This window comes from Rhinolophus hipposideros (genome assembly GCF_964194185.1).
Source record: "Rhinolophus hipposideros genome assembly, chromosome: 12".
Classification (NCBI taxonomy): domain Eukaryota; kingdom Metazoa; phylum Chordata; class Mammalia; order Chiroptera; family Rhinolophidae; genus Rhinolophus; species Rhinolophus hipposideros.
Window position 1 is genome coordinate 70,949,470 of NC_138058.1, and position 26,669 is coordinate 70,976,138.

The following is a 26,669-nucleotide window of genomic DNA, read 5'->3' on the forward strand; positions in this document are numbered from 1 at the left end:
GGGCTCGGCTTCTCGGCGACGCCGGGTGGTGAGCGCGTCTCCCACGTGGAAGACAACGGGCAGGAGGAGAGAGAGGCACGTAAGGAACCAGCTCCGCAAGGCGTGGTTTCCTACAGTCGGTAAGCATCGCCGCTGGGTAGTAAGTGCCTGGGAGGTGCACACGGAGCTCAGGGAGAACTTAACATCTCTGCCCACTCGGCACCTTCAGTGACGAGAGTCATGATGCCACGAATTCCGCGGGACAAACGCGGTCTCCCTGGCCGCCTGCTTTGGGTTTTTTGTGGCTGTTTCTCGTGCTGTTCCCTTCCCCCGGAGTCCCGCTCCAGCTCTTCCTTCCCCTTAGCCGTCCCCTCCGTGGATTCCGCCCCCCAGGGTTTCGCGGGCTCCGGCTGAGGACAGGGTGGCCGCGTGGGAGCGCGCCCGCGGTGGCAGGCATGCGCACTGGCGGCGGCGCACTGCGCATGCGGGAAGATGGCGCGGACGGCGTCCTGAGAAGCGCGGGTCCCGGGGCGCTCACTCCTGCGGTCTGCGTGCTGCTCCCCGGGGCCGCCGGACGGCGGCGCGTCCGTCTCCGGCGCAGACCAGCCAAGGGCAGCCCCGAGCAGGCCACAGGCCCACTTCTTGGCTCCGGGAACCCCAGCGTCGGGAGCGGCGTCCGACGCGAGCGGGAGAAGGCGGGAGAGCTCGCGGGGTGCGAGGGCGACGGGCCGCTGGCCGGGCAGCATGAGTCAGCAGCGGCCGGCGCGGAAGCTGCCCAGCCTGCTGGTGGACCCGGCAGAGGAGACCGTACGCCGCCGCTGCCGAGACCCCATCAACGTGGAGGGCCTGCTGGTACGTGCCGGGGGCAGCCTGGGTCCCGGCCGGGGGCGGGGGGCGGGGCGGGGCGGGGCGGGGGCGGGGTCCCGGCGGGGGGCGGGGTGCGGGGCGGGGTCCCGGCCGGGGGCGGGGCGGGGTGAGGGGCGGGGCAGGGGGCTGGGGGGCGGGGTCCCGGCCGTGAGCGGGGTCCCGGCCGGGGGCGGGGTGCGGGGTGCGGGCGGTTCGCGTCGCAGGCCCGCCGCCCCGTCCCCTCCTCGGCGCAGAAGGACTGAGGTCTCCCGAAGGACGAGCTCGCCAGGGCCGGGCCGCGGCTGCTCCGCCGCCGCCTCTGCTCTCGCGCTGCCCGGCGTGTCCTGTGAACCAGCCTGGCCGTTCGCTTACGCTCGTGTTGCCTTCTTTCAACGCGTTCGCGCAGATGTGTCGGCCTCCTTGGCTTTTGCCTGGGGGCTACGGAGCGCGGTTGGAGAAAGTTGCTCAACTTTGCGTTACAAAATCTTGTTTTCCTGCCTCCACTCACGCTCAGTGTATCTCCGCAAGCGATCATTTTTCTCTTCGGCTTCCTGTCCCGTTCTGCTTAACTGGAACCATTTAAAAGCTCGTCCATATCTCACATTGCCCACCCCACAGCTCCCCATCCAGAAAGACAGAGAAGAAAATGGAAGGGGAGATTGGGCTTCGTTCCAGCTAAAGGCTAATTTCCTCTATTGTTGCTCTAGATTAGATGCGATGTACTGTGTGTCATGATATAACTCCCAAACCTGTAAATCGAGCTCACAGCTTTCCAGCTGTCTACTAGATATCTCTACTTAGAGGTGAAACTCACATGTCCAAAACTGAATTCATTATTTTCTTACCTAAGCAAGAAACAACTTTGCTGTTTCCTATGTTAATAAATGGTAACACACCCACCATATTGTCCAAACACCTATCCTAAGCATCATTTCTTGCCTTTTCTTTTTTGAAACTGACTCCCTCCATCTTTCTAATCCAATTAAAATTAATCCCCAATACTTGCCACTTTTAACCGTCTATCTTTCAGATTGTTGCAATGTCTTACTAACCAGCATTCCTGCTTCTGGTTTTGCCCCCAACTTTTCTGTATATTCTCCACACAGCAACTAACCGTATGGTCTTTTTAAAGCATATTTATGATCATTTCATTTGGCTTAAAGACTCTGTGGTTCCCTACTGCTCTCAGGTTAGATTCGAAACTTCTTAATCAGGCCCCGGGGTTTATCTTTCCTGAACTGCTTATAGTCGCTAAATTTTTCATATTTCCACATTCTTTTGGATAAAATGGTGATTCGAATATCTATATCTGTGTTTTTTAATTGGCTAATGATTGGAAGTATTTAATAATTAAATACATAGAAGTCTGTTGCTATGCAAAGATTAGTTATGTACCTGGCTGAGTGTTTGATGTTCCCATTAAGTAAATGGCTTGCAAACTGAGAAGGGAGAAAATAGTATTGTTTGAAGGTAGTATATAATATAGTATTATTTTTCAGTCTGCAAACTGAAAAATAAGGAACATTTAAATGAATGTAATCACCTTGGAGAAAGGTATGTTTTCATAGGGCTCTTAAAGGGATGTTATTCTCCAAAACAGGCAGTCGGTACAAAGAGGCATCCGTATAGAGAAATTTTTAACTAATTTAAAGACAGTGCTTAAGATTTTAGTTTCCAAAACTCACTTTTTAGTCTCTTCTTTTTCTTTGAAATCTCAGATTTAGAAGCATTGGTCTTTAGATGTAGGACTAGGAACGGTAGTAAAATAGCATGGAATGTGCTGACTTTCCCATCAGAAGCTGCTGGTTCTTAGACTGCTGTCATCCTTAGTGATTTTGGAGGCCTCTGCCTTCTCCATTCCTTTCCAAGGCTATATAATAAACCTGAACAAATGAGAGGCAGATTTGAGGATTGAAAGGGAAAGCCTCTTAGGTAGTCTAGTCTTGAGGTGTGACTGGTACTGGGCTCTCCCTTGGTCTCCCCTCAGGGAAATTACTTGCGAGTAACCTCTCAGTGAGGTTTTCTTAATAGAAACAGTGATGCTGCCCCCACAGTTGTGGGTTGCAGGAACTAGAAGCAGCAGCATCTCTGCTGGCATCTGGGCAGGTTAGTCACATAGAAATTTAAGGGAGCGTTCCTCTGAGGACTCATCCTAAAGATGCTGAAAAGGTAAAAACCAAGTGTCCTTATTTCAAAGTGCAGGAGCCACTTTGAAAAAGCCTAATCTGCAACAATTTGAGCCTCAGAATAACAGACTTTATTCTCATGAACTAAAATGAGAACCCAGGCTGCTCAGGTGTATTTCTGTAAATACTATTCCTCCACATCTTTAGATGTGAAACTAAACACAAGTTATCTGATCCCATACACAACATACAGCGTAGACTAGCGCAGCAGACATAGGATCACTGCTCAACACGTGCCTATTCTTAAAAGAGGAAAGCGAGAGTCACGGAGCAGTAACTGGTCCACAGCAGTGCTGCAATCCAGCCTGATAAATGTTCGCATTTCCTGATTAGGTCTCAAGGCTCCCAGCTCCACACTCTGGGCTCTTGGTTCCACTGTCTGAGTTTTCCTTTCCTTTTCATGAAAGGTAATATTGTTGTAGCTCAGTAGTTTTTTTCAGCCTGCTTCCTGTCCGTGGAATTCTAGGTGTCCGCTTTTAATGTAAACTGTCCCTGTCACTTGTAGTCCACGCTGGCGGTGTTTTTGCTGATACAATTCTCCCGAAACTAGAATTCACTCCTGTGAATCTTGTGGTTAACTCAGTAGTAGACAGGAGTCCCACTCTCAGATTTCTTCAAGCTAAACCCTCTGTGCCTTGGGCTCCTGCTGGGATGGCTGAGTGACAGTGACCTGAAGCTTCCTATACCTGCAAGCCTCATCCTTAGTCTCTTTCAAGGGCCTCTTGTGTGACCGAATAGTATTCTGAGGTACCATCTTTGATGTTGGGAGGTGTTAACCGAAAGTTGTAGTCACACCCTCACCTTCATCTTCAGACTGTTCTGGCAGTGCCTTTGATTTGGTCTTTTCTTAGAAGTCGTTGCTTTTTAGCTTCTGGAGATGCTGAGAGTTTTTAAAGCTACTAAGTCCTGGCTCCTTTTGGTTTAACAGTTATTCCCTCAATTTCTCTCTCTCACGTTTTACTGTGAGCTGCAAGGAGAAGCCAGGTGCCAGCGCCAGCCCTCTGCGAGGAAATCTGCTTAGTTAGATCACGCAGCCCATTAACATCTTCTACTTTCCACATACTGCAGCTGTCGGTGTTGCTAAGTGCTCTGTCTTAGCATAAGCAGGCTCCCCCTTCTTCCAGCTTCTAGCATGTTCCTCCCTTCTTTCCTTTTGAACCCTCACTGGCAGCGAGTGTCCTCAAAGCCCAGATTTCTACTGACAGTCTTTGCAAGACTGCTTAGTCCTGAATGGACGTTTTGATACACTGTGCTTGTATTGATATTAGGAAATGCCCTTGGGTTACACACTGATGTAGGGGCCTGCGCTGTACCCTCAAATGATTCAGGGGAAAACACACTTGTGTGTAGAGAGAGGAAAATGATAACAGGAATGTAATAAAAGATGAACATTTGGGCGATTTGGGTGAAGACTGTCTGGCAATTCTTAGTACTATTGCTGCACCTTTTCCAACGACTGACATTGTTTCAAGATAAAAAGAAAATGGGTATCCCTGCCAGGAGCCCACGGGCTCCGTCTCCTGTTGGGAGGGGCCTCCGTTGTTCCTCAGCTGAAGTGGGAGCCCCTCTCCACTCCACCTCCTGGCCCCGTTTCTCCTCCATTCAAGGGTCCATACAAGGATGTAGAGCCCCATCAGTCTCCCTGCAGAGGTGAGGGCCACTGCTCTGATCTGAGGGGCCTAACTGACTTGGGGCCACGTGCACGGTGGCATTTCATTTTTCTTATTTTTATAATAACTCACTAACGTGTGAGGAAACATTCTGATTTTAAAGCCACTTCAAAAGGAGAGATCCTATCTAGTCCCGCCGACTCCCAGAAAAGCCAGCCTCCCTGTTGAATGCAGTTCACGAAGTTCCAGTTGGAAAGGCTTGCCAGGCTTGTCAGGCTGCATCTCTCCAGATGATACGCTGGAAAGCAGAAAACGAGGCTTCGACTTCTTCAGGGATCCTGATTAATGGTGTACCCAGGCAGCAGTCTTCACCCTGGGTTCTTGTGTCCGGAGATACTCAGTGTTTTATGGTGCTAAGTTATTTGTCTGTTGGTCATCTATGACATGTTACTAGAAACTATGTCAATTTCCATACATGAGTTTAACAAATATTTACCAAGCGCCTGAATGTGCCAGGCACTATTCTGGTTCGAAAAGGAAAACAATAATATGTGCTTGCATAGGGCTTTACAGATTACGGAATTTCTCGTTTAATTTTCACAATAGCTTGGGAAATGGGCAGTAAAGTTATCCCACTACACGTGTCATAGAAGGTTGGGACCGCCCCGCGTCTCAGAGGTCACCTAAGTAGTAGTGCCAACCCAGTCTTAGGCCAGAACTACTTTGGATATAAAGGAGGTGACTGTGCCCTTCCTGCGGGCACTTGGAAATGTCCAGAATTGTCGACCTACAGGATTTGTGCCTGTGGGGATGTCTGCCCCTGAGGGGCCACGATGCTACTGCGACTCCTCCAAGCTGAAGAGATGGTGTTTTCATATTCAAAGAAAAACAAATGAATGGATACTGGTGGAGCCTGCTTTCCCACCGATCTCAGTATAGCCAACGTGCAGTACAGAATCCAGGGAAAAGAAAGTTATGCTTCTGTTGTTGTGTCTCATTGGGGTATTCGCCCTGTGCCAACCTGTGAATAGCGACAGTCTAGGTGAGGAGACAAGAGGGAAGGGGCTGTAGAGCAGAAAAGGTGCCCTTCTAGGACACGTGGAGAGCAGAAAGTGAGGCGGCCTGTCCGGGAACCAGGAAGTACTGTGCGTGTAGGACTGGGCGCAGCTGCTCCAACTCATGGAGGGAAGGCTTTGCAGCCTTAAGGCACCATGAGCTCTGCTCCGTGCTCGCTGTGCGTTCTCCGGCTGCACCCACGGGAGTCAAGTTTATAGTCATTAAAGGGGTAAGCTGCAGATACATAAGTAACAGATCGTGGGCTGAGGAGAAAACTCATCAACAGACTTTAATATATACGTAATAGGGGCGGCCCGGTGGCTCAGGTGGTTGGAGCGCCGTGCTCCTAACACCGAGGTTGCGGAGTCGATTCCCACATGGGCCAGTGAGCTGCGCCCTCTACAGCTAAGACTGTGAACAACAGCTCTCCCTGGAGCTGGGCTGCCGTGAGTGGAGCGCAAGGCTCATAATACCAACTTGGGCCAGGGAGCTGCGTCCTGCACAAGTAGTCAGAACAACGGCTTGAATCAGAGTATATACATATATATATACATATACACACACAGACACACACATACATATGTGATAATTTAGGATATTTGTGTTTCGAGTCATTGTGATGGGGATGGATTTTTTTCATTCAAGAATCCTGCTACTGTAGTTAGACTATCTCACAGTACATCAGCAGAAGGGTTAAATGTGAAAATAGCAACGACAGTCGGTCATACTCGTCCTGTGTTTGACTCTGACAGGACTGCCCTTCGGGTTTCGCTGTGGGATACCATGTTTGCAAGTCACTGCCGGCCAGACCTAGTCCCTGCCCCCGAGACAAGCATTTCCAACCCTGGTTTTGCACACCCCCGCCGGTCTATGTTTTCCTTTAAATTCTAACAACTAAATTAATTGTACAGCCGAGTTCTATTTCAGTGGAATCATTTCATATCAAGCTAACTTGCTAATATATGCTATCATCTTGTCATAGCCAATCTGGAAATCATTGTGCCAAGGATTTGTAACACTGATAGGAGCTTCTTAGCTGCTCACCTCACCTTCAGGCTTCCCCGTTGCCTAGTCTTTGCTGTATTTCTCCCATATGTAGATTCCTAAACCGTGAGCTTGAATATGTGGTGTTCTTGTTCGGAAATCAGTGCTGAGTCTCCACTGGTTATGCCGTGACGTCTAACCTCCTTAGCGTGACCATCGTGGTCCTCCATGTGGAGTGTGGTTCTAGCATGCCCGTCAAGGCTTGTCCTTCAAAGGGGGTCCCCTTCCCTGTGAATCGTGCGATTTCCATTTCTGGGGGCATCCGTGCTAGTCCTGCTGGTTCTTCTCTTAGAGTGCCTTGTGGAATTCACTTAACCCCAGTTTTGCTACAGCCAGTTTGGGGGCCGGTTTTTTCACTCAGACAAGAGCTAAACTTGATCACCGCCTATCTGGAGGCACATGACACCACTATACTTGGTTCTCAGCACAAGGCTAATATGGGTTGCTGTTTACCTGGCTTTATCTAAAGGTTTTCTTTATTTTTTGCAAAAACAGTTTCTAAACATATTGCAAGTGTTCCTACCAGTTTATGTAAACTTTCATAGCCTCTAATCAGCTGATGAAATAGTGAGTACCTACTACCAATTTCCTGCTTGTTTCAGGGATTTAAAAGAAACTTGTCAATAAATCTAAGTACCAGTTTCTAGTTGTGTAGCATGCATTATTTCCCAGCATGAGAAATGTTACTCTTTTTACATTTTACAGCTGCCTGTGAAAGTTTGTGGGCAAATTTTTTGGAGACACTTAACACTTAAATAGCAAGAGGTGAGCATTTATGAGCATATCTTACACCTCCACTGAGCTTTCCAGAGTCAGGGACAGTGTCCTAATCAGATTTGTATTTTATCCTCACTTCCTGGTGCGTCAATAAATGTCTATTCAGTAATACAGTCTCATATTCATATTTTCTCTCCCTCAGCAGTCCTTCCCCACCCCTTTCTTTCTTTAACTACCTTAGAAATTTAAATCTATGAACATCGTCAGATCTGATCACACTTAGAGTAAACATAATTTGGGAGAAGGACTGGTTTTCTCACACCCACATTATTATCCCATGGTGAAAAAAAGACCTGCATATTGTCCAGTAAAATGCTGTTCATTTGCATTGTTTTTAAATTACTAAGTTAAATTTCTGTATCTTGTTTTTTTCAGCCATCAAAAATAAGGATTAATTTGGAAGATAATGTACAATATGTATCCATGAGAAGTAAGTTGATTCCTGAATAGGTTTTAGATTTTGTAGTTTGAACTTCCTTTGTTCCTTTGTTAAATTATCAGTAGTTTGAATGATTTAAATGATTTCTTTTAAATGTAGATAAGTTGATGAGAAACGGAAATGAAATATATTATTTGTACACTGAAATGTAAAGCTTAGAATTTCCTGAGGTTGTGGGCTGAACAGTGTGCTCGAATGCATTTACTCTCTGTGGCTTTGGAAACGTTATTTTAAAAATAGAGTGGTCTGCATTGAAGGCTATTTCCCCAGAGCCCCGTGAGGGCAGTTACCTTCCTGTCAGCAGCACCGAAAGCCGCTTGACAGCACACATGAGGGCAGTCTCTTGCCTCCTGGTTTCCCTCGACTTCCTCTGCCCTTTCCTGTGGCTCCTGCTGCGGATTTGTGTTCAGGCAGTTGGAGGAAATGGAAAGTCAGGGGCTTCAGTGCCCTGTCCTGGAAATCGTGCTGATAGACTGCCCCACACCTGACTCTCCTTTAATTTGGTCCTAATCTCATCGAAAATGTAGTGCATGTATGCCAACACAGAAATCTTAATACCAACCCTTAGTTTTTCCTCTGCCCCCGCCAGTCTCACCCATAGTTGGTACCCAAGTTTTACGTTTGAAGCGTTCCTTGTTTGTCCTCTACCACCGACTTGGAGTAATGTCTAACGTTTATTGAGCTCATACAGTGCCTGGCCTGTATTAGGCTCTTTGGATGACTGTCCCAACAACCCTTCAAAATGAAGGTATGGATTATTATTCATATTTTATAGATGAGGAAACTGAGGCCCAGAGAGCTTAAGGAACTTGCTCAGTCAGGGTTCAACCCCACGCCTCCCTGACTTGAGCCGACAGTCTTAACCACTGTGTTAGACTGCTGCTTCTGGGTTGGGGTCTCACGATCGCTCGCCAACGGAAGCAGTGGGACAGTCTCCTGAGTAGGTGGTCTGCTCCCGGCCACTGCACCCCCTAGCCTCTTCCCATCTGCGGCCAGTGTGAATTTTCTCATAGAGAAACGGAAGGGTGGTATCACTCACCCTAAAATTCCTCAGCGATGCTGTCACCTAGGAGAGGAAACTGACTCGCCATTTACTTGGTTTTACTTATTTGTGTTACATTTGTAAGCTATCGCATAGGCTTAAAAGAAACAAGGCATCATGGAAGGACAGACAATAAGACAAGACCCTGGAGGCCGTTCCTTGCTTCACTTTGCAGCTTTGTCCTCCAGCACTCTGCTGCCCACCAAGCCGCCCACCCCCCAGCTGTGGGCTCCCTGCGTACACTGGGTCCTCAGGTGCTGCTCTGGCTTTTGACCTGTGGTTCCCTCTGCCTCATTTAGGCTCTGGCCCGCCATCAAAGTAGGAGAACACCGTTTTCCTCTCCATCTCTCTATTCTCTGTTCCCAGCATTCTCCCGGTAGGGGGCCTTCCCAGTCCCCCACTCCAGTTAAGATTTTATTTAGTCTTCTCAAGTGACTTTGAGTACCTCTCTTAGCACTTATCTCAGCGTACTGTTACAGAGTTCCTTAAAGACTGTGCAATGCCTTTAGTGGGAAGACCTTTTTAATCATTATTAACCATCACGTTATAAGTGTTCAGTTAATATCTGTTCTTTGTAAATGACTAACATGATAGGAATATTCTAAGCATATAAGACCATGCCTTGTTAGTATATTTAGTATGATTAAATGCATGCTTTGTAGAGTTAGAATTTCTCATTTGTAATCTTCCAAGGTTTGTTGTAGAATTGTGGCTTTCTTGTACCTCCAATTAAAAAAAAATTCCCATTTAATGCTGTTTAATCTTAAGTATAGGAACAGTCTTGACAAAGAAGACATTTACATTGTAAAATTTGTACCTTTGTTCTTGGAATAACTACCAGCGGTCTTGAAACTGAATCATGACATTGCAGAGGTTCTGGAAAAGGGCCTTTCTGATTGACGATAGGATGATTATTTCTTTTGAAACATACCATCTGTGGTATTCTGTGGAGGAAGAGAAAAAGAGAAATCATATACTCCACACTAGAAAGACAGTTAAGTTATTTGTACATTTATTTCCTCTGCACACCAAACCATAAGAACTTTTCTTTTTGGTATAAATTGCGAAAGATGAAAAGAATGATAATACTCACTTCGGGCAAGGCGTGAGATGAGGCCCTCATACACGCATACAATTGTAGAGTCCACAAGCTGGATAGCAGGGTTAGCGATACACATCAAAATCCCTTTACAAATGCCCTTCTACTCAGCAACTCCAATCTCTGAATTATCTAAAAGAAATAATTAAAGATGCATACAAAAATGTAGCTCCAAGGAGATTTGTTGAAGTAGTGTGCAAAACCGTAAAGTTGTAGACAATCTGAATGTCCAGTATTAGGGTACGTTGGCGACTATTCCATGGAGTTAAATATTATGTAGCCATTAAGAAAAAATGCCCTTTTTTCCAGTTTTATTGAGAAATAATTGAGATACATCACGGTGTAAGTTTAAGATACACAGCATGATAGCTTGATTTACCTATATTGTGAGATGATTACCACGATAGGTTTAGTTAACATCCATCATCTCATATACATACAATACAAAGAAAAGAAAAAAATTTCTCCTGGTGATGAGAATGCTTAAGGTCAACACTTAACAACTTCCTTTTATCTCGGTTACGTGGCAGCATTGACCATTGTCCTCAGGTCATACATTACATTTCTAGTAGAAATACATTTGTTGGCAAGTCGAGATGTTCACAGTGTTGAGTTAAAAACAGCACGTTAAAAAATAGTATGTTCCTATTTTTGTTTTTAGAAACTATGTATACATATTGACACACGCACGTATGTATGTGTGTGGAGGGGGCAGAGTGTATGAAAAACCAAAGTTACCATATTAGGTGGGTAAGTGAATTAAAGAGATTTTCCTCCCTCATTTGCTTACCCGTTAATAGAGGGTAGTGAATATTTTAAAAAATAGATATGCCACTTTTCCTTGAGGTATAATTATCCTATTGGAAGACCAATTTGAGCTTTTTCAAAAACTCCATCAGAGTTACACTATGACATGTATAGAAATATTTGAAACATTTAAAAAAAAAAAAGCCACGTCTCTGCCTTTGCTTTATCAAGAATTTCTTTAAGACCAGATGAGAGAGTTAATGTTAAAAACCACGTCTAATTCTATTCCTCAGAGTGGTGTGGATACACATGCAAACTCGCCACTTTTTGTCCGATAAGACGCAGCTGGCCTCTAAAAATTCACACGTTCACTGAATACTGGTGTCATATTTCAAATACTCCTTTAAGGCTAAAGCCTTTGCCTGCCTGGGATAGGCTAATGAACTTTTACCCAGTTTGAGAAATCTGTTTCCTAAAAAGTAGCTATGACTTGGTCAGTGTGTAGTTTCTGTATGTGTCTGTGCTCACTAACCAAAAGAAAAGAAATGATTTTTTTAATGAGTTGAGAAAGAAATGCCATTTAAAATTTTACAAATGTGTTTGTTTTGTTTCCCAGAAGCTCTAAAAGTGAAGAGACCTCGTTTTGATGTATCACTGGTTTATTTAACTCGAAAATTTATGGATCTTGTCAGAAATGCTCCTGGGGGTATTCTTGATTTAAACAAGGTTGCAACAAAACTGGGAGTACGAAAACGCAGAGTATATGACATCACCAATGTCTTAGATGGAATCGACCTGGTTGAAAAAAAATCTAAGAACCATATTCGGTGGATGTGAGTTGGTTTCAACCTTTTCATGGCTTTTTTCCGCCTTTTCATTAAAGGACAAAACAACAAACTGGATATTAGCAATGTTTTAACAATATAAACAAAGCAAGACGTGACTTCTTATTAGAAAAGGAGTCTATAAAATTTAACTTGTCAAAAGTCATGCAGTCAGTAGTAGAGCTGGGGCTGAAACTGGGCATTATTGACTCTTAGCTCTTAGTTCTACGATCACTTCTTTAAGCTTTCCCTGCCCCTGCTAATTTCCGTAGGGTTATGATGTGTGTTTTTTGAAAGTCCCTATGTGAGGGACTAGAAAAGGGGACAAGGCCCAGGAAGAGTCCTGGTTACCTAGGATAATGGGAGAGCAGAAGGAAAGTCGAAACACCTAGTTTCTGTCTGTCCTGGTGCGAAACAGCTCATAGCAACATTTGGAGAAGTTCCACTAACCTAACCTGTATTTGTCTGTAATCTCTGAGATGGTATTGATGGTGGTCTTTTTCTTTAATACTTTTCAAGAGGATCTGATCTCAGCAATTTTGGAGCAGTGCCCCAACAGAAGAAGCTGCAGGAGGAACTTTCTGACCTATCGGCGATGGAAGACGCTCTGGATGAGTTAATTAAGGACTGTGCTCAGCAGTTGTTTGAGTTAACAGATGACAAAGAAAATGAGAGATATCCTTTAAAACGATTTCTCCTTCCAAAGCAGTTACTTTAAACAATAGAGTCAGCTTGGGGGTGTAATTAACATATTTAAGGAACAAACAAGGCCTTCATAAGTTTAAGTCAAGGTTTAGTAACAGAGCCTCAGACACTGAGAGGGCACGTCACAGCCTGCAGTCTCCTGGTGTGACCTCTGCTCAGGGTCAGTGCCGCATCCCGATCTCAGCAGTGCAGTAATGCACCAAGTCAGCACTGGCTTTTAAAATTAAATTAGGGGGGCATTCTTGTTCATGTTTGTCGTCTCAGTACTGTAAAGGTGGTAAAATACTTGTTGCTTTTGTGAAATTCATGTTTTCCCTAATTTGTTAACTAGATTTTATTTCTGAAACAGAATGAATGGCCACTGAAATGGCAGTTCAACTGCCTTTCTAGCCCACAGAGCCCAGTGCAGCGCTGAAGCTGTGTCTCGGCACCGGAGCAGGAGACTTGTCTCTGTAGCCGGTCTTCTCCCGGGTCCCCTGGACCGTTTGCTGCTCGGTTCCCCTTGTGAGGCGTCACTGATTCTGAGCTGGCCCATGTTCCCAATTTACTTAAACTCTTCGTCAGTCAGAACTCCTCTTTCCACAGTACAGGTACTAAAGGGAGGGTAAATGCCGACATTACTACAGTCAATCAAAAGTTCTGCGGAGTAAAAAAAGCATGCTGGGAAACCCCAATAAAACACGTAATTGGTAAATTTTAGGCACCACAATAAAACAAGTGCAAAAATTCGGGTAGTGAGCTGGACAAGAATTTTGGATGAGGGACATTTCATGAGTAGGAAGGAGATAGTCCTGAAACTCTTATTCTGTAAGTTATTTCTGCTCTTTACAGATTTTTTCCCACCAGGCCTTTGAGGGGGCTCTCATCAAAAGTCTGAGTATTTTTCCCCAGAGATACTCATAGTGAGATTTAGCAATGAATAGGGAATGGGGGTTTGGTGGGCGCATTTGATACCGTCCTGAGTTGTGTTTGCGTGAGGGACTCACTACATTAATAGTTTTCTCCAGAAATTGTCGTCGTAGTCACAATAGTACAGTCTAAAGGAACTCTTTAAATAGAGTTATAAATATTTGAAAGATCTATAAAAGCTTCAGAACTGTTCATGAAATAAGAATTACATATGGAAATTTTTCACCAGCTGCTTTCCTTAATTATTTGTAGCCCATAAAAACTGAAGCTATTCTAAAATTACACTTGCATTCCTGTATTACAGATCAGTTCCCTCCCCAATAAGCAGCACTTTGCTTAGAGCTCCTTGACTGATTTTTACACTAGCATATGTGACGTATCAAGATATTCACAGTATTCAAGCCTTCCATGAACAGATTGTTATTGCAGTGAAAGCTCCAGCGGAAACCAGACTGGACGTTCCAGCTCCCAGAGAAGTAGGTAGTCCTGCATCTGTAAGAAGATGTACAGAAGAGGCGGGCCAGCTGCTTAGACTGCCCTTACCACACGCTCTGTAACTTGAACCCTTCCGTGCATGTATGTACGTAGCTGCACACCGAGTACTGCTCACGGACTGGACATGTTTTAACTTGTTGTGAATAACAGCAAGCGAAGTGCTCATGGTTGGTATCCTCTTAGAGGTGACGAACCTGAAGCACAGAAAGATTCATTAACTTCCTCACGATGACACAGTAAGAGACAGAATCCGAATTCAAACCCAGATAGTTTGGCTTCGGCCTGTTCTTAACCATTGTGCTGTACTGCCTCTTAGAAGAACCACCAAGTACCGGCCTCCATCTTGAAGTTCCAGCAGGAAGATCTAGTCAGCCAAGGCCCCAGAGAGTAACGCACTGACCAAACCCAGAAAAGACCCAGGAATAAACTAGGACACTACATTGAGGCTGAAAAGTAAAATTGTTCTGTAAATGGAAGTATTCATATCAGGTGCCAGCTGCTTAGCGCACTCTTTCCCTTGCAGGAAAGTTTGTATTGAAAGATAATTGTCATCAGAAGGTTGCTTGGTAAGGATGGAGTCGGGACCGAGAGCTGTGGCCGTTCCTGGGGCAGATCACCAGTTCTGACCGCCTGATAGAGCCATCGCTGCTCGTGGCCATTGGTGTCGTCAGTGCTGTGGGGACTTTGCTCCCTCAGGGTGAAGATACGCACACTACCCCCCTTTCCTTTAACCCCAGCAGCCCACTGGCCAGGCGACAGCCCATGTTACACGACACTGTCACACATCGACTAAGGACCAGCCTCCTTTTACTCTAGTCACACTCAGATTGTGACTTCTTGGTGATGTTGCCTTGTTCATTTGGATTTAGATAGTCCCAGTCTCCTAAGTAACATTTATATTTAATTTGAGTCATTTCACAGGTATTTAAACTTTAAAAAAAATAATTAACCACTAGTTTTTCAACACATCCTCATTGGGGGCATGAGAGTCCCTTCCACAGTGACTGATGGGGTTTTGGGGTTTTTCCCTGTGCTGTGAGCTGCTTCATAGGGCCCCGTTTAGAAGCAATGCACATGGGCCATCTGCGCAGCCTTTCTCAGCAATGGGCAGTGATGCGAGCCCATTGAGTTCAGTGGGGTCCGACTCCACACAGATCCACCCAGATCTGGGGGGGCAAGCACCAGGGTGGAGAGAATGGCCTCCACGTCAAAGCCAGCCTGCTGGGTTTCGGTAACATCCTGTTGGGACACAGCCACATGTCCATGTTCACATACCCTGTTTCCCTGAAAATAAGACCTAGCCGGACAATCAGCTCTAATGCGTCTTCTGGAGCAAAAATTAATATAAGACCTAGTATAATACATAATACAATATGTTATAATACTGGGTCTTAACGGTAATTTCTGCTCCAAAAGACACATTAGAGCTGATTGTCCAGCTAGGTCTTATTTTCGGGGAAACAGGTACTGTGTGTAACTGCCTCTCTCTATAACAGCAGAGTTATGTCTCTGTGAAGGTTGGTGTGGCCCACGAAGCCAAAAATCTTTCCTATCTCACCCTTTTCAGAAGACGTTTGCCAGCCCGGTTTTGTGGAATATGAAGTCCGCAGCTGGCTGCCAGTTCTGAGCATGTTGGTTTCCTTTATTGTTTAGAAATGGCTGTTGAGTTGTACAGTGTATACCATTCAGACCAGGCCTGCCCTGCACCTAGAAGCTGGGTGCAGTTCTGCAGTCTACCTGTGTGGCGCCAGGAAGCTATGGCAAGGATGACACATGGGGTTCTGAGGCGGATGTGCTGAGTCGCACCGAACTCACCAGGAGGGAGCGATGGTGTCTGGTACCCGGCCCAGGCCTGACCGCCCAAAAGGGAAGAAAACAGACTGTTACAGTTGAACCTACTCCCAGTCAAAACAGGAATCATAACTAGAACTGCTCCTTAAGGATTTAGCATAATTCACAGTGGAAGCACCCAGTACGGATTTTAGTGTTTTAATTTACACAACGTATAGTTTATCTTGACCTCATTCTCTTACTTTTTCAAGTGGATGAAAGAATGGTCCTTTCAGTTAGCTCACTACCTTGTCAGTGGTCTGGAAATCTAAACACACATACCCTTTCATGTGAGACTGCAGGGTTTTATATTTTAGATTTCCTTGTCATCAAAACACGGATTTTTAAAACTCAAGTACAGATTCCTTAAAGGGGTCAGCCAGCATCCTGCGTAGAGAAAGCTGGGCTCTTTCTACTGAGGTATTCACGTTAGGGCTCTGAAACCATCGTTCTGTGATCAAGTAGCTGTTTGAAGAACGGGAATTGGCCAGTGGTTTAATGTGACTAAAGCTAAGATTTTCCCAAATATACGACAGGAAAGTACCTGAATTTAAATTTTCAGAAATGTCCCTTGAAACGTCTGCATTTCTGATAGGTGAAAACATACGATCCCTGAATTCTGTCGTTCCTCCTGACGTTCGATGTCTTTCTAGGACTCCATCACAGTCCACATCCGGAGCACCAAAGGGCCCATCGATGTTTATCTGTGTGAAGTGGAGCAGGATCACTCGGGGAGCAGAGTGTCTGACGGCGCAGGGGCCTCTTCATCTAAAACCAAACACCCAGAACACCCCGATCAAGGTAAACACCAGATTTGTGCTTGGGAAAATGGAAGATTCTCGTGATTTTTAAAATATATATGTGTATTGTGGCCTAGCCACAAAAATGGGAGTTAAAAAAATTACAAGGTAATTTGTCATAGGGTTTAGAATATTTCTAACAACTTGACAGTTGAATTCCATGCGGTTTTGATACGAGTTAAAGCTTAGAATTGCGGTTGGTCCCGTCATGGTGCCAGCTGGTGGTGGTCTCCGCAGAGAAGGCCCTCTGCATGCTCTGACGGGGGCTGCCAGCTATGTGTTTGAGTTTCCGTTTCTTGTGAGATGCAAAACGTTAGCTTTATGCCATTGGCATGAGAATATGGTTCTTGACCAGGGAGCTTCAGTTTTCTTTTTCTTTTATTTTTTTATATTTTTATTTTTTTTATTAATTAAATTTATTGAGGTGACAATTGTTAGTAAATTTACATAGATTTCAGGTATACAATTCTGTATTACATCATCTATAAATCCCATTGTGTGTTCACCACCCAGAGTCAGTTCTCCTTCCATCACCATATATTTGATCAGTTTTCTTTTTAAGCAGTTGAGTTGTACTGTTGCATGGTTGCCTTTTATACCCTATCTTAGAAGAATTTCTTTCATGTTTGTAATTTTGCAGAAGAAAATCCTCCACAACAAAGTGAAGAATTGCTTGAAGTAGGCAACTAATAGGAGTTGAGAATTCGTGTATTGAGTGTGTGGGGACACCCTGTGTGGAAGAATTAGGCATCACGTTTGATTCTCAGAGCAATAAGCCGCCCGTGAAGTTCCCTCGTTCCCAGGCAGTCGCGGATGAAGGCCAGCAGCGCCTTTGAGTAGTTCACCTCTTACAGCCCTGGATAGTTACAGTTCTGCGTTTGAAAACAACTCTTTATAAGGATTCACTGCTTTCTGTCAGTGACACAGACACCGACCTACAGGAATAAATAGATCACAGAGTATCACTGAAACAAACGTCAGGCCTGAAATGGACAATTCTTCGTGGACTCGGCCCTTCCTTCAAAGTTTGTGTGTCGTGATCACAAAAGAAATTGCCTTACGTGGTTTACGTCTGCAGGTTGCTGTTGATATTGGTGGGTGTGCACACACGTCTAAGTGTGATATCTTTGTATCTATCCGTGTAATGTTTAAATGACTTAGGAAATACGTCGGAGTGAAACTTGTCACCATTGTACAGCCAAATAATGTATATATGGAAAGTAACACAAATTCTCTAATTTCTGTGGTGTCTATAACTTATTAGAATCCTCGGAATGAGGGTTAGGGGAGAGATTTTTCTGAACTTCTACATGTAGAAGTATCATAAATATGCTATCCATTTAAAGGTTATGGATTTAATGAAAGAATTTCACTATGCCTCCCAGTGTGAGAATTGGATTGGAGCCACCTACAGTCATTGTGTCTGAGCACCGGTGGCCTTAGGGGCAAGTGTGGAAATGCTATCAGGTAGTGACTTAATAGATCATGAGACATGTATGCTATCATGGTGAAAATTGCAAACTATTTTAACCTCTTTGCCAGCAAATTTTATAACATGTTTCTGTGTGCAGCCTGGCTCTTCAATCAGAAGAGTTTTACTTGTGATGAGTTAGTCAGTCGTACCCTGCCATCTCTCCAGCTCTAGTCCCCCATTTCCAAGTACCTAGCTAATTCTACCTCACCAGGTAAGTCACTTACCACTCTGTGCCTCAGTTTACTCAGTAGTTTACCGTTAGACTGTGAGCTCCTTGAGGGGTTTGTCTGAATCATTGTTATACCCAGCGCCTCGCACCATGCCTGGCACAGAAAAAGTGCTCAGTAAATGTTGGAATAAATCAGTGAATGAGCGAGTGACTTGTAAGATCGAACTAACAGTACTTGGCTCGCCTGCCATACAGGAATCTCGTGAGCAGCATCCAGATTTATACATTAAACCTCTTGCTTTCAAAGAAAAATTTGAAGCAACCTGAAATTAAGATCATGTATGAAACAATTTAAAATAGGAATAAAAAATCAACATATTTAGCTATAACGCCAAGTATTTAGGGTTCCCCTAACCTCTGAGCTGCAGCGGCTTTTCCAGTCCTGGTCCTCTGCCTCCTCGCTCCAGGCAGCCCCTGCTGGCTTTCCTCTCGAGGCCTGGGACTGCTGACAGTGTCCTCGCTCTGGACATGCTTGGCGAGCGTGAGAGTTGCAACAGGACTGTACCTGTAGTCAGGTGCTCAGTGGAAAGATCTGGGCCGTGCATGATACATTGGTGGGTGTCAGTTTCTATTCTCATGGCTAAAACCATGAGGAGATGAGGTCATCTGATGAGAGTATAGCAGGAAGAGAGGCCCACGACATTTTGTCTAAGGGAAATACGGAAGAAAAAGCTTTTCCCAAGAAGGAATAATGGGAGGGGGGGTGGGTGAAAAGTAAAGAAGGCAATTCCCTAAAAACGAACACAGGAAACCGCCCTCCAAAGGTGACAGCGTCATTTCTGAGCAGCCGTTTCTTACTGGTGAAATGTGACAAATGTTCTACTTTACAGATTGTTCTGAGGGTAAAATGAGACCTTGTGAATGCAAGTCCTTTGTAAACTGTAGGCGTGTTATATAAAGGAGTATTTCCCGTCGCTGCAGCTTCTGGTGTCTGGTGTCATGTTTTCACAACTGCTGTAGGAGCCCCGGAGCTACTCCCCAGCTGTCCCTCCCCTCCGTCCTGACCGCCACTGCCCATCTCTGTGCTACTGCTTCCTTCCGTGTCCCTCGGCCCCATTCAGAAACCTTCAGGCTGCCGTCCCAGCTCCTGGGGTAGAAGGCCTGACACAGGCTAGCCCAGCCTCGCTTTCCAGTCTCGTGATGACCCCTCCAGCCTCCAGCCCCAACCAAACGGGTCTCATCGCCGTGCCTGACGCACACAGTGCACTTCGGCATCTCATCCTTCTTCCTGGAATTGTCTTCCTGGAATTGTCTTCCTCTTCTCTGTTTTCAAAACGACATCTCCATCCTGGACCTGGCTTCAACGCCTCCTCCCACCTGACTCCATCGTGCCTGCAGCCCATCCAGAGCATTTGGCAGCCAGCATCTCCTCAGGTTGCTGTTGGGTTTTCCCAACTGGCCTTGCGTGCTCTCAGTGTAGGGACCACATGTAGCATGCGTTTATATGTCCCATGTTTCTGTAGTGTTCAGTATGTTGTTGCTTGATAGGAAGCATGCCCTGACTTCCTTCACCCCGATTCCCAAGAATTTAAAAACAAAAATCCTGACTCTTCAAAAACAAACCAACAAACTGAATTTGCACTAGAAGACAAAAATCACCAGTTTTGCCTTTGTTAGAAGTTACAGCACATCTGCCTAATTGTCCCTCATCTCAGCAGAAGAGGGACGGACCCCTTTGTGCTATGAGGACACCTGAGATGGTGATGACCCCTGCTGTCCCTCCTGATGAGTCCGTTTGCTGGCCCCTGGTGCAATGGGAGGCTCACACAAATTTATGTAATGATTGCCATCTAGTGGAGAATGAAGTGACTCATATTTCTTCCCTTACTTCCATGTAAGCAGATGCTAGAGAATAGCATTTTTAACAAATTTTCAGATCCGATTCTTGTTCACAAAGTGAATTGATGCTAATTTTTACGTATTAAAATTTAAATGGAAAAACTTGGGAAGAAAGAAGTTACAGCTGTTGAGAAATGAGCATGATATCCTGGCTACGTCACATTTTCTGTTCTTGCCGTGATCTGGTCCGCAGAGACACTGAATGTCATGACGCCCCTCAGAACACCACATTGGTCCGTGACTTTGGACCAGGTGACCAGGAGGCAACGAATACCTTAGATACTCTAGTAAGACAGAAGTGCCGATGGCGGTGGACAAACCCACTCTTGATACCAAGTACTGTATTTGTCAGGGTCCAGTAAGAAAGCCATGGCAGATACCACAACAGGTGAGTAAACACAAGAAGGCGGAAGCAATGAGGGGAACTTGAGGCACCAGATACTAATAATTGAGGAAGCAGTTACCACCCCCAGGATAAAGTAGGGTTCTTACAGCCCAGGAGCTCCGAGGAGCGGTCCCCACATCCCTTAAGGAGACGCCACACTAGTGCTTGCACCTCTGGTGAGGAAGGACACACCCACTGCGTGGTAGGTGCTCAGACCTCTGGGCTATGACCCCTGGTGTGCTCACCACTAATGGGTACAGCCACCAGTGCTGGCACGGCTAGAGGACACACCATGACTGGAGCAGCAAAAGAAGCTGAAAACGAGCCATTGCTGTCCTCTCGCTGTAGGGACCCTGACAGGAGCTAGAAAAAGGAAGCAAGTCCCTCTCACAGCCTCCTGCCTTCCATTCTACCATTGCCTCCGTATCAGGCCCCCACCAGCCAGCAGGGGACTATGGGACACGTAGTTTGCAGAACCCAGCCACAACATGAAAGGACAGACTAGAGGGGGGGTTGGATCTGAGAAGAGACACCAGCACGCTCTTCCTACCCATGATGGCCCCGTGGTGTGGCAGCCCCAGCTCTGCCCGTGGCGACCTGCGACATTAGATAAGCCATCCCATCTGCACATTAATTGTAAAATTCCTTTGAGGTCTCGTAGTCTATGATCCTAAGGTGACACACGAGTCCAAGCGAATGACTTGGATATGGGCTGTTTCTTCGAGAGTTGTATTCTGATGGCATATTTTGCAACATGGTTGGAGCCGCATAAGCACAAACCAGCCTCACGGGAAGCACTCACCTCCCTCCGCTCTATTCTCCTTCACTGTAATTAGGACAAGAATTTGCCGCAGTGGTTTATGGCTACTTCATCCCCAAGATTACCTTACATTCTCTTTGCTGAGGGGGAAGTGTGTGCCCTCAGAAGCGTGTACTTCTCGATTTACAGCCTAAAACTCGAGTGAGAGGATGTAAAACCTTACAGTCTTTTTAAAACTTGGGAGGAGTATGTACAAAGGTAGCAACTTCGACTGTTTACACTGCCTTGAAATTTGGGGCCAAGAACGCAGCCCACTGGTCTCGGCCGAACGTGCCCCAGCACGGAACCAGTGTGCTCATAAATGAGGCGGTTATGTGGTTAGAGCTGGCAAGCAATGGCCAGCATTTTTGCAGCATTTCAGTCATGAAGCTGAGGTGCTGTGTAGGCGGAAAGGAAAGAAAACCATCCACTTTGCGTCAGATTGGTAACTGAGTTCGTTACTCTGCACATTTGTTCCTGAATTCATTCTAAAAGCAGCTGTTGTAATAGAAAAGGAAAGAACAAAGCAAAATTGTTGGAGGAAGATGATTTTCAGATTTAACCAGAGTGTATGGGGTTTGTTTTCTTTGAGTGTCCGCCGTGGCCATCATCTATTTATTTATAAAGAGAGAAATTCCATTTGAATCCCAAAGTGTAAATTTTACTGGTGATTTTGTTCTGCTTTATTCCTCCGGGGATTAACAAGCTTTTTGGTGCATCACGGTTTCTTTACACCAAAAAGTGTATGGATCTTCTGAAATGTGCTCCTGGTGGCATTCAATGGCGTTGCGTCACTATTGGGATAGGACAAAATGAAAAGCATGTGACATCGCAGATGTGTTATGTGGTCTCCACCTCATTCAAAACAAATGTAAGAATCACAGTCAGGGGATCGCAGTTGTCCTCAAACATTTCGTTATTTTTTAAGCTTGAATCACGTAAGAATGATGTTGCTTTTCGAAAGCTGAATATGACAATAACTGGGAATTAAAAGAACTATTGAGTACTAAATTTATGTTCAGTAAAGATGAAGTGAAGGCAAGGGTCTGTAGAATAGGGAACGTTCCAGAGTCCTTTCTGTAGACCCAGGTCTGTTACAGGTATTTGAAGGATAAAAATACATCTGAGATAGTCCCTGCCTTTAATTCTAGCAGCAGAGCGGCAGACAAATATCAATCCCAACAGGACCGAGTGCCCAGTGAGGAAAGTGTGAGGACTAAGTGGAGTGGCTGCTGCCTTTAAACGCAGACTTGAAGGATAACCAGACGTCCACGGGCAGACAAAGGGGATGAACATTCCAGATGAGGAAACGTTGTGTGTATAGGCAAAGAGAAATCAGAGTGCCCCGTGAGGAACTCAGAATGCGAAAGCAGTGGCTTTCAAAGCTTTGCCTAAGACCCACAGTGAGGAAGACGTTTTAAACGCTGGCGGGTGTGTGCATACTCACATACCTCCCAAAGCCATCCTGACCTCACTAGTTTGTATCCACTCTTCTATTTATTCCATTTCATTTTCTTATTTTAAAAAGAAAAAAGGTAATGGGCAGCCGGTTAGCTCAGTTGGTTAGAGTGCGCTGCTCTTAACACCAAGGTCGCCCGTTCGATCCCCACATGGGCCATTGTGAGCTGCGCCCTCCACAACTAGATTGAAACAACTCCTTGACTTGGAGCTGATGGGTCCTGGAAAACCAACTTAAAATCAATAAAAGTAAAAAAGGAAAAAAGAAACTAGAGACCTCATCAGTCACAAGCTGCAGTTGAAAAACATTGTGATCGACTGTCCAGGACTCTCCAGTCCCTCTAAGATAAAGCGTTGTTGTTTTTTATCAGTCTCATTTGCATTTTAGAAAGATGGCTGCAGAGCAATCTAGTAAAGACTGTTGAACTTAGAATCAGGAAGGTTGGAGTCTGTTCACTCATTCCTTCATTTATTCAACAAATACATGTTGCCCATTTGCAAGTTCTGGACATGAAAACACAAGCAATAAGGTCCACACCCTCAAAAAGGCAGACTAATATAACAGGGATTGAATCCTGCATCTTCCACTTATCAGCAAAAGCCTCTAAGTCCTTAACTTCTCTGAACCAGGTTTATCACCCATTAAAGTGTTCAGTGTGGGGACGGGGGAGGAGAGGAGTGGGGGAGGGGATGTTGGAGTTCAGTATCTGGCTTAAAATAAGCATTCAGTAAATACCAGTCCCCCCTCCCCGCCCCCCGCCTAATATGGAGGGGGCTTGAAGAGAGGTGACTAGTGACAAGGAAACAAGATTGTATTTGTTTTCTGCTTCGGCCATTTTGAAAAATGTGTAGATTGTATTGAAGTTATTGACTGGGGCATTTTGCTTTTAAAAACTTTGGTTAAATTTCAAAAAGTGGCTTGGCGTTGTGTAGGAACACACACATGGCTCGTTTGGGTTCCTGGTTTCCCCTCTAACATCCGATAGGAACTGGATCGGTAACATAGAAAGATGTAGCTAGTGTGTGTTTAAAAAGTAATCAGATACATAGGGTTGTTACATGAGAATTACATGAGTCAATGTTTTAAGTACTTATTTTTAAAGGTTTTTTATTGTTTTGTTTTTTTTTTGTTTCATTTTGTTTTTAAGGAAGGCGCAGCTCAGTGGCCCAGGCGGGGATCGGGGATCGGAGCAGCAACCTTGGTGCTACCAGCACCATGCTCGAACCAACTGAGCTAACCGCTATCCCTGAAGCATTTCTAATGTACAAGGCCTGGCACATAGTAAGTACTGAGTAAGTATTTGACAAGTTAAAAAATCTAATAGAAATGAGGCTGACCTGAATTGTTTTAGTGGAGGCTGCAACTTGGAATCTTATCCATCCGGCAGAGAGCCTTCTGACGCGGCAGGCAACACAGCGCTTCCTTTCAGGACCCTTGACTGATCTGTGTGCCAGCCTGTGGACAGACCCAGCCACCCGCAGCAGTCAGGCCTTCCGCCACGGACTGTTGTTGCGACGAAAACTCCAGCCAGAGCCAAGAAGAGTCCCAACTCCAGAGGAGGAGGTGGTGAGTCACAGGTTTTATGTTCCCCTTAAGAAAGTGTAACGGTCACACTCTTGCTGTTACTTTCCTGGTGTAGCCGGAGTGCTGTTGTCTTCAGGGATAAGTGTCAAAAGCGCCTATGGGCTGTCCTTATCTGCACATCAGCTCTGTGAAACCCATTTTCCCAGAAACAATACGCCCAAGAGGTGGATAACTTGGACGCTTTTTTGTGGTTAACTTGTACACTTTGTTGTGACTGCTGTGTCCCCAAGGGCATGTCTTTACCTGCAGTCCCTCGAGGGGCTCCACTGTGGGGAGGCTTCAGAACACGCCCAGGCTTTTTCAGTCCCATGGAACCTGTGTACACATGGCCCTGTTGGCCAGCCATCCTTACGCTGTCTCCATCCACAAATCCAGGAGGATGGGCAGACCTAGTCACATGCGAAGTCTTCACTTGACTCCTTTCGAAATGTCTGGGGAAGGAGAACCACCACAGCAGTCCTAGACCTAATGCCAAGAAGGTGAGCTGAACACAGATGTTCTGATGTCTAAGTGGAGAGTCCATGTGCGGAATCGCAATGAGAAACAGACTGTCATTCATCTCCCCACAAGTCACTCCGTAGGAGGGCAGAGATGTGCGGGGACAGGCAGAACAGTAGTGGCGGAGGATGCGGTCCAGATCTGACAGCCTGAATGCAAAGCCATGGGGGTGTGGGGGGGGGGGCTCACTTCCAACTGCCAAACTGCTGCTTGGGACATCGAACATTTGTCACCCTGATAATGACACAAAGCAGGCCTTCCAAAAAAGCTGTTTCCATGCCTGGAAGGGAGAAGAGGACAAAACGTGGGACAGAGTGGTCAAATTTCATGAAGAAAATGATGAAAGGAGACTTCCCGTGAAGAATGGACGGTACAACTTTGGGCTCGGTGTAATTCTGAAAAGGAAAGTGTCCCTTTCTCAATAATTAAGGAGAAGTCATACTCCAAGTTTTTAAAATACATATGGCACCCCACTTATGATGGTTTGACTTATTATAATGTTTTTACGTTATGATGGTACAAAAGTGATACGCGTTCAGAAGAAACGGGCACAGTTGAGCCATGATGATTGGTAGGTTAGGTGCATTTAAATGCAGTTTTGACTTAAATGATATTTTCAACTTATAACAGGTTTATCAGGCTGTAACTCCATCCCAAGTCGAGAAGCATCTATAATTACAAGGAAATGAACGTCTGACACCAAAACACATGACTACTCATCCTAGTTATCATGCTCAGGCGGTCTTAGGCTAATAAGAAGTTACTAAATACATGGGAGTTAAAGTCATATGGGGCATACAGGACAAAAAACTTTGTATGCCGTAGGAGTAGATTTTGATTTTGATTTTAAACCTTACTCTATAAACCTTCACCATGTAAAATAGCAGCCACTAGCCATATGTGGCTATTTAAATCTAGTTGTACTTAGTTTAAAATCAAGTAAAATGTAAAATTCAGTTCCCGAGTCACAGTATCATATTTCAAGTGCTCAGTAGCCACCTGTGGCCGGTAGTTCCCACACTGGACAGTGCAGAGGGCATTTCTGCCACACAGAAAGCTCTGTGAAGCAATGCTGCTATAAACGTGTATTATAGCACGGGCCCTGAAAAGGTTAATACACTGTAACTATGCTTTGCCAATTATAATTCATTATTTAAAATATTTAATCAAGAAATGTTTCATTGTCAAAGATTAATTGCAATGCTTCTAATCAGAAGTTAGCTACTAAAGGAGTTAAGCTGATTAACTAGCAGCACAGTTATCAATAAAGTATTTTAGCAATTAATGTTATAGTATTGACAAATATGGAATGCATGTAAATGAAATATAAACTCAACAACTAGCTTGCTGTTTAACTGACGCGTGATTGACTAACAGCGTTACTGAGTCAGAGTTGTGAACAATCATGGCGAGGCAAGCCTGTCACAACACAGGTTATGTGATGATTCCACTAAACTGACATTGTTTGTTTAAATGTCTATGTATTTGTTCCCCCAAAAAAAGGGGAAAAAGAAATTACATGATCACTGTGTATTATAAGACGGAGTGTAAACTAAAATTTGAGAAACAGAACTTTGTCTATTCCTGAGAGTAAAACAAACTGGTTAGTAATTTCTCGTATCTAGAATGATATCTTTTATCTTTTCCCAGGAGTGTGTCACAGCCCATATAAAGAGCACAAAGGGACCACTAAGTGTTAGTGTGAGAGGAAACAGGACCAGACAAGTGCCGCCGGCTCGAAGACCATGGGGCCTCTGAAATGAAAGCGTATCTCTGACTCTTCGATCCAAGTCAATAGAAAGGGATTTAACATAATTATAAGAACCACATTTTTTACACTAATGTTACTGCTTTATTCTAGTTATATAGAACATATATAGAACAATAGATGGTGGTAGCAGAAAATTTGGAAAATGCAGAGACATGGAAAGAAGCATCCATATTTCTTCCTAGTTTTATTTCTATCCATCTATCTTTACATGCATAGTTGAAACATTCAAAATAAACTTTTCTA

At 45.0% G+C, this 26,669-nt stretch overlaps 1 protein-coding gene across 5 annotated transcripts; it reads left to right on the forward strand.

The window, feature by feature from the left end:
- Nucleotides 1-26,391, forward strand: E2F6 (E2F transcription factor 6). 5 transcript variants are annotated; one of them, XR_013994615.1, is made up of 11 exons: nt 1-119; nt 373-831; nt 7,874-7,928; nt 11,442-11,658; nt 12,169-12,324; nt 13,625-13,739; nt 16,242-16,389; nt 17,029-17,482; nt 23,721-23,865; nt 23,961-24,139; nt 26,306-26,391. XR_013994615.1 is itself a non-coding variant. In XM_081068395.1 (9 exons), the coding sequence occupies exons 4-9, from the start codon at nt 7,922-7,924 to the stop codon at nt 17,076-17,078; spliced, it is 693 nt and encodes a 230-aa protein (XP_080924521.1). In that variant the 5' UTR covers nt 1-119; nt 373-831; nt 7,427-7,486; nt 7,874-7,921; the 3' UTR covers nt 17,079-19,011. The 5 variants fall into 5 exon arrangements, 2 of the variants coding, with proteins under 2 accessions (XP_080924521.1, XP_080924520.1); XR_013994616.1 differs by lacking the exon at nt 26,306-26,391 and having other exon boundaries at nt 23,961-26,264; XR_013994617.1 differs by lacking the exon at nt 26,306-26,391 and having other exon boundaries at nt 23,721-23,854; nt 23,961-26,263.
- The last annotated feature ends 278 nt before the right edge of the window (nt 26,392-26,669 follow it).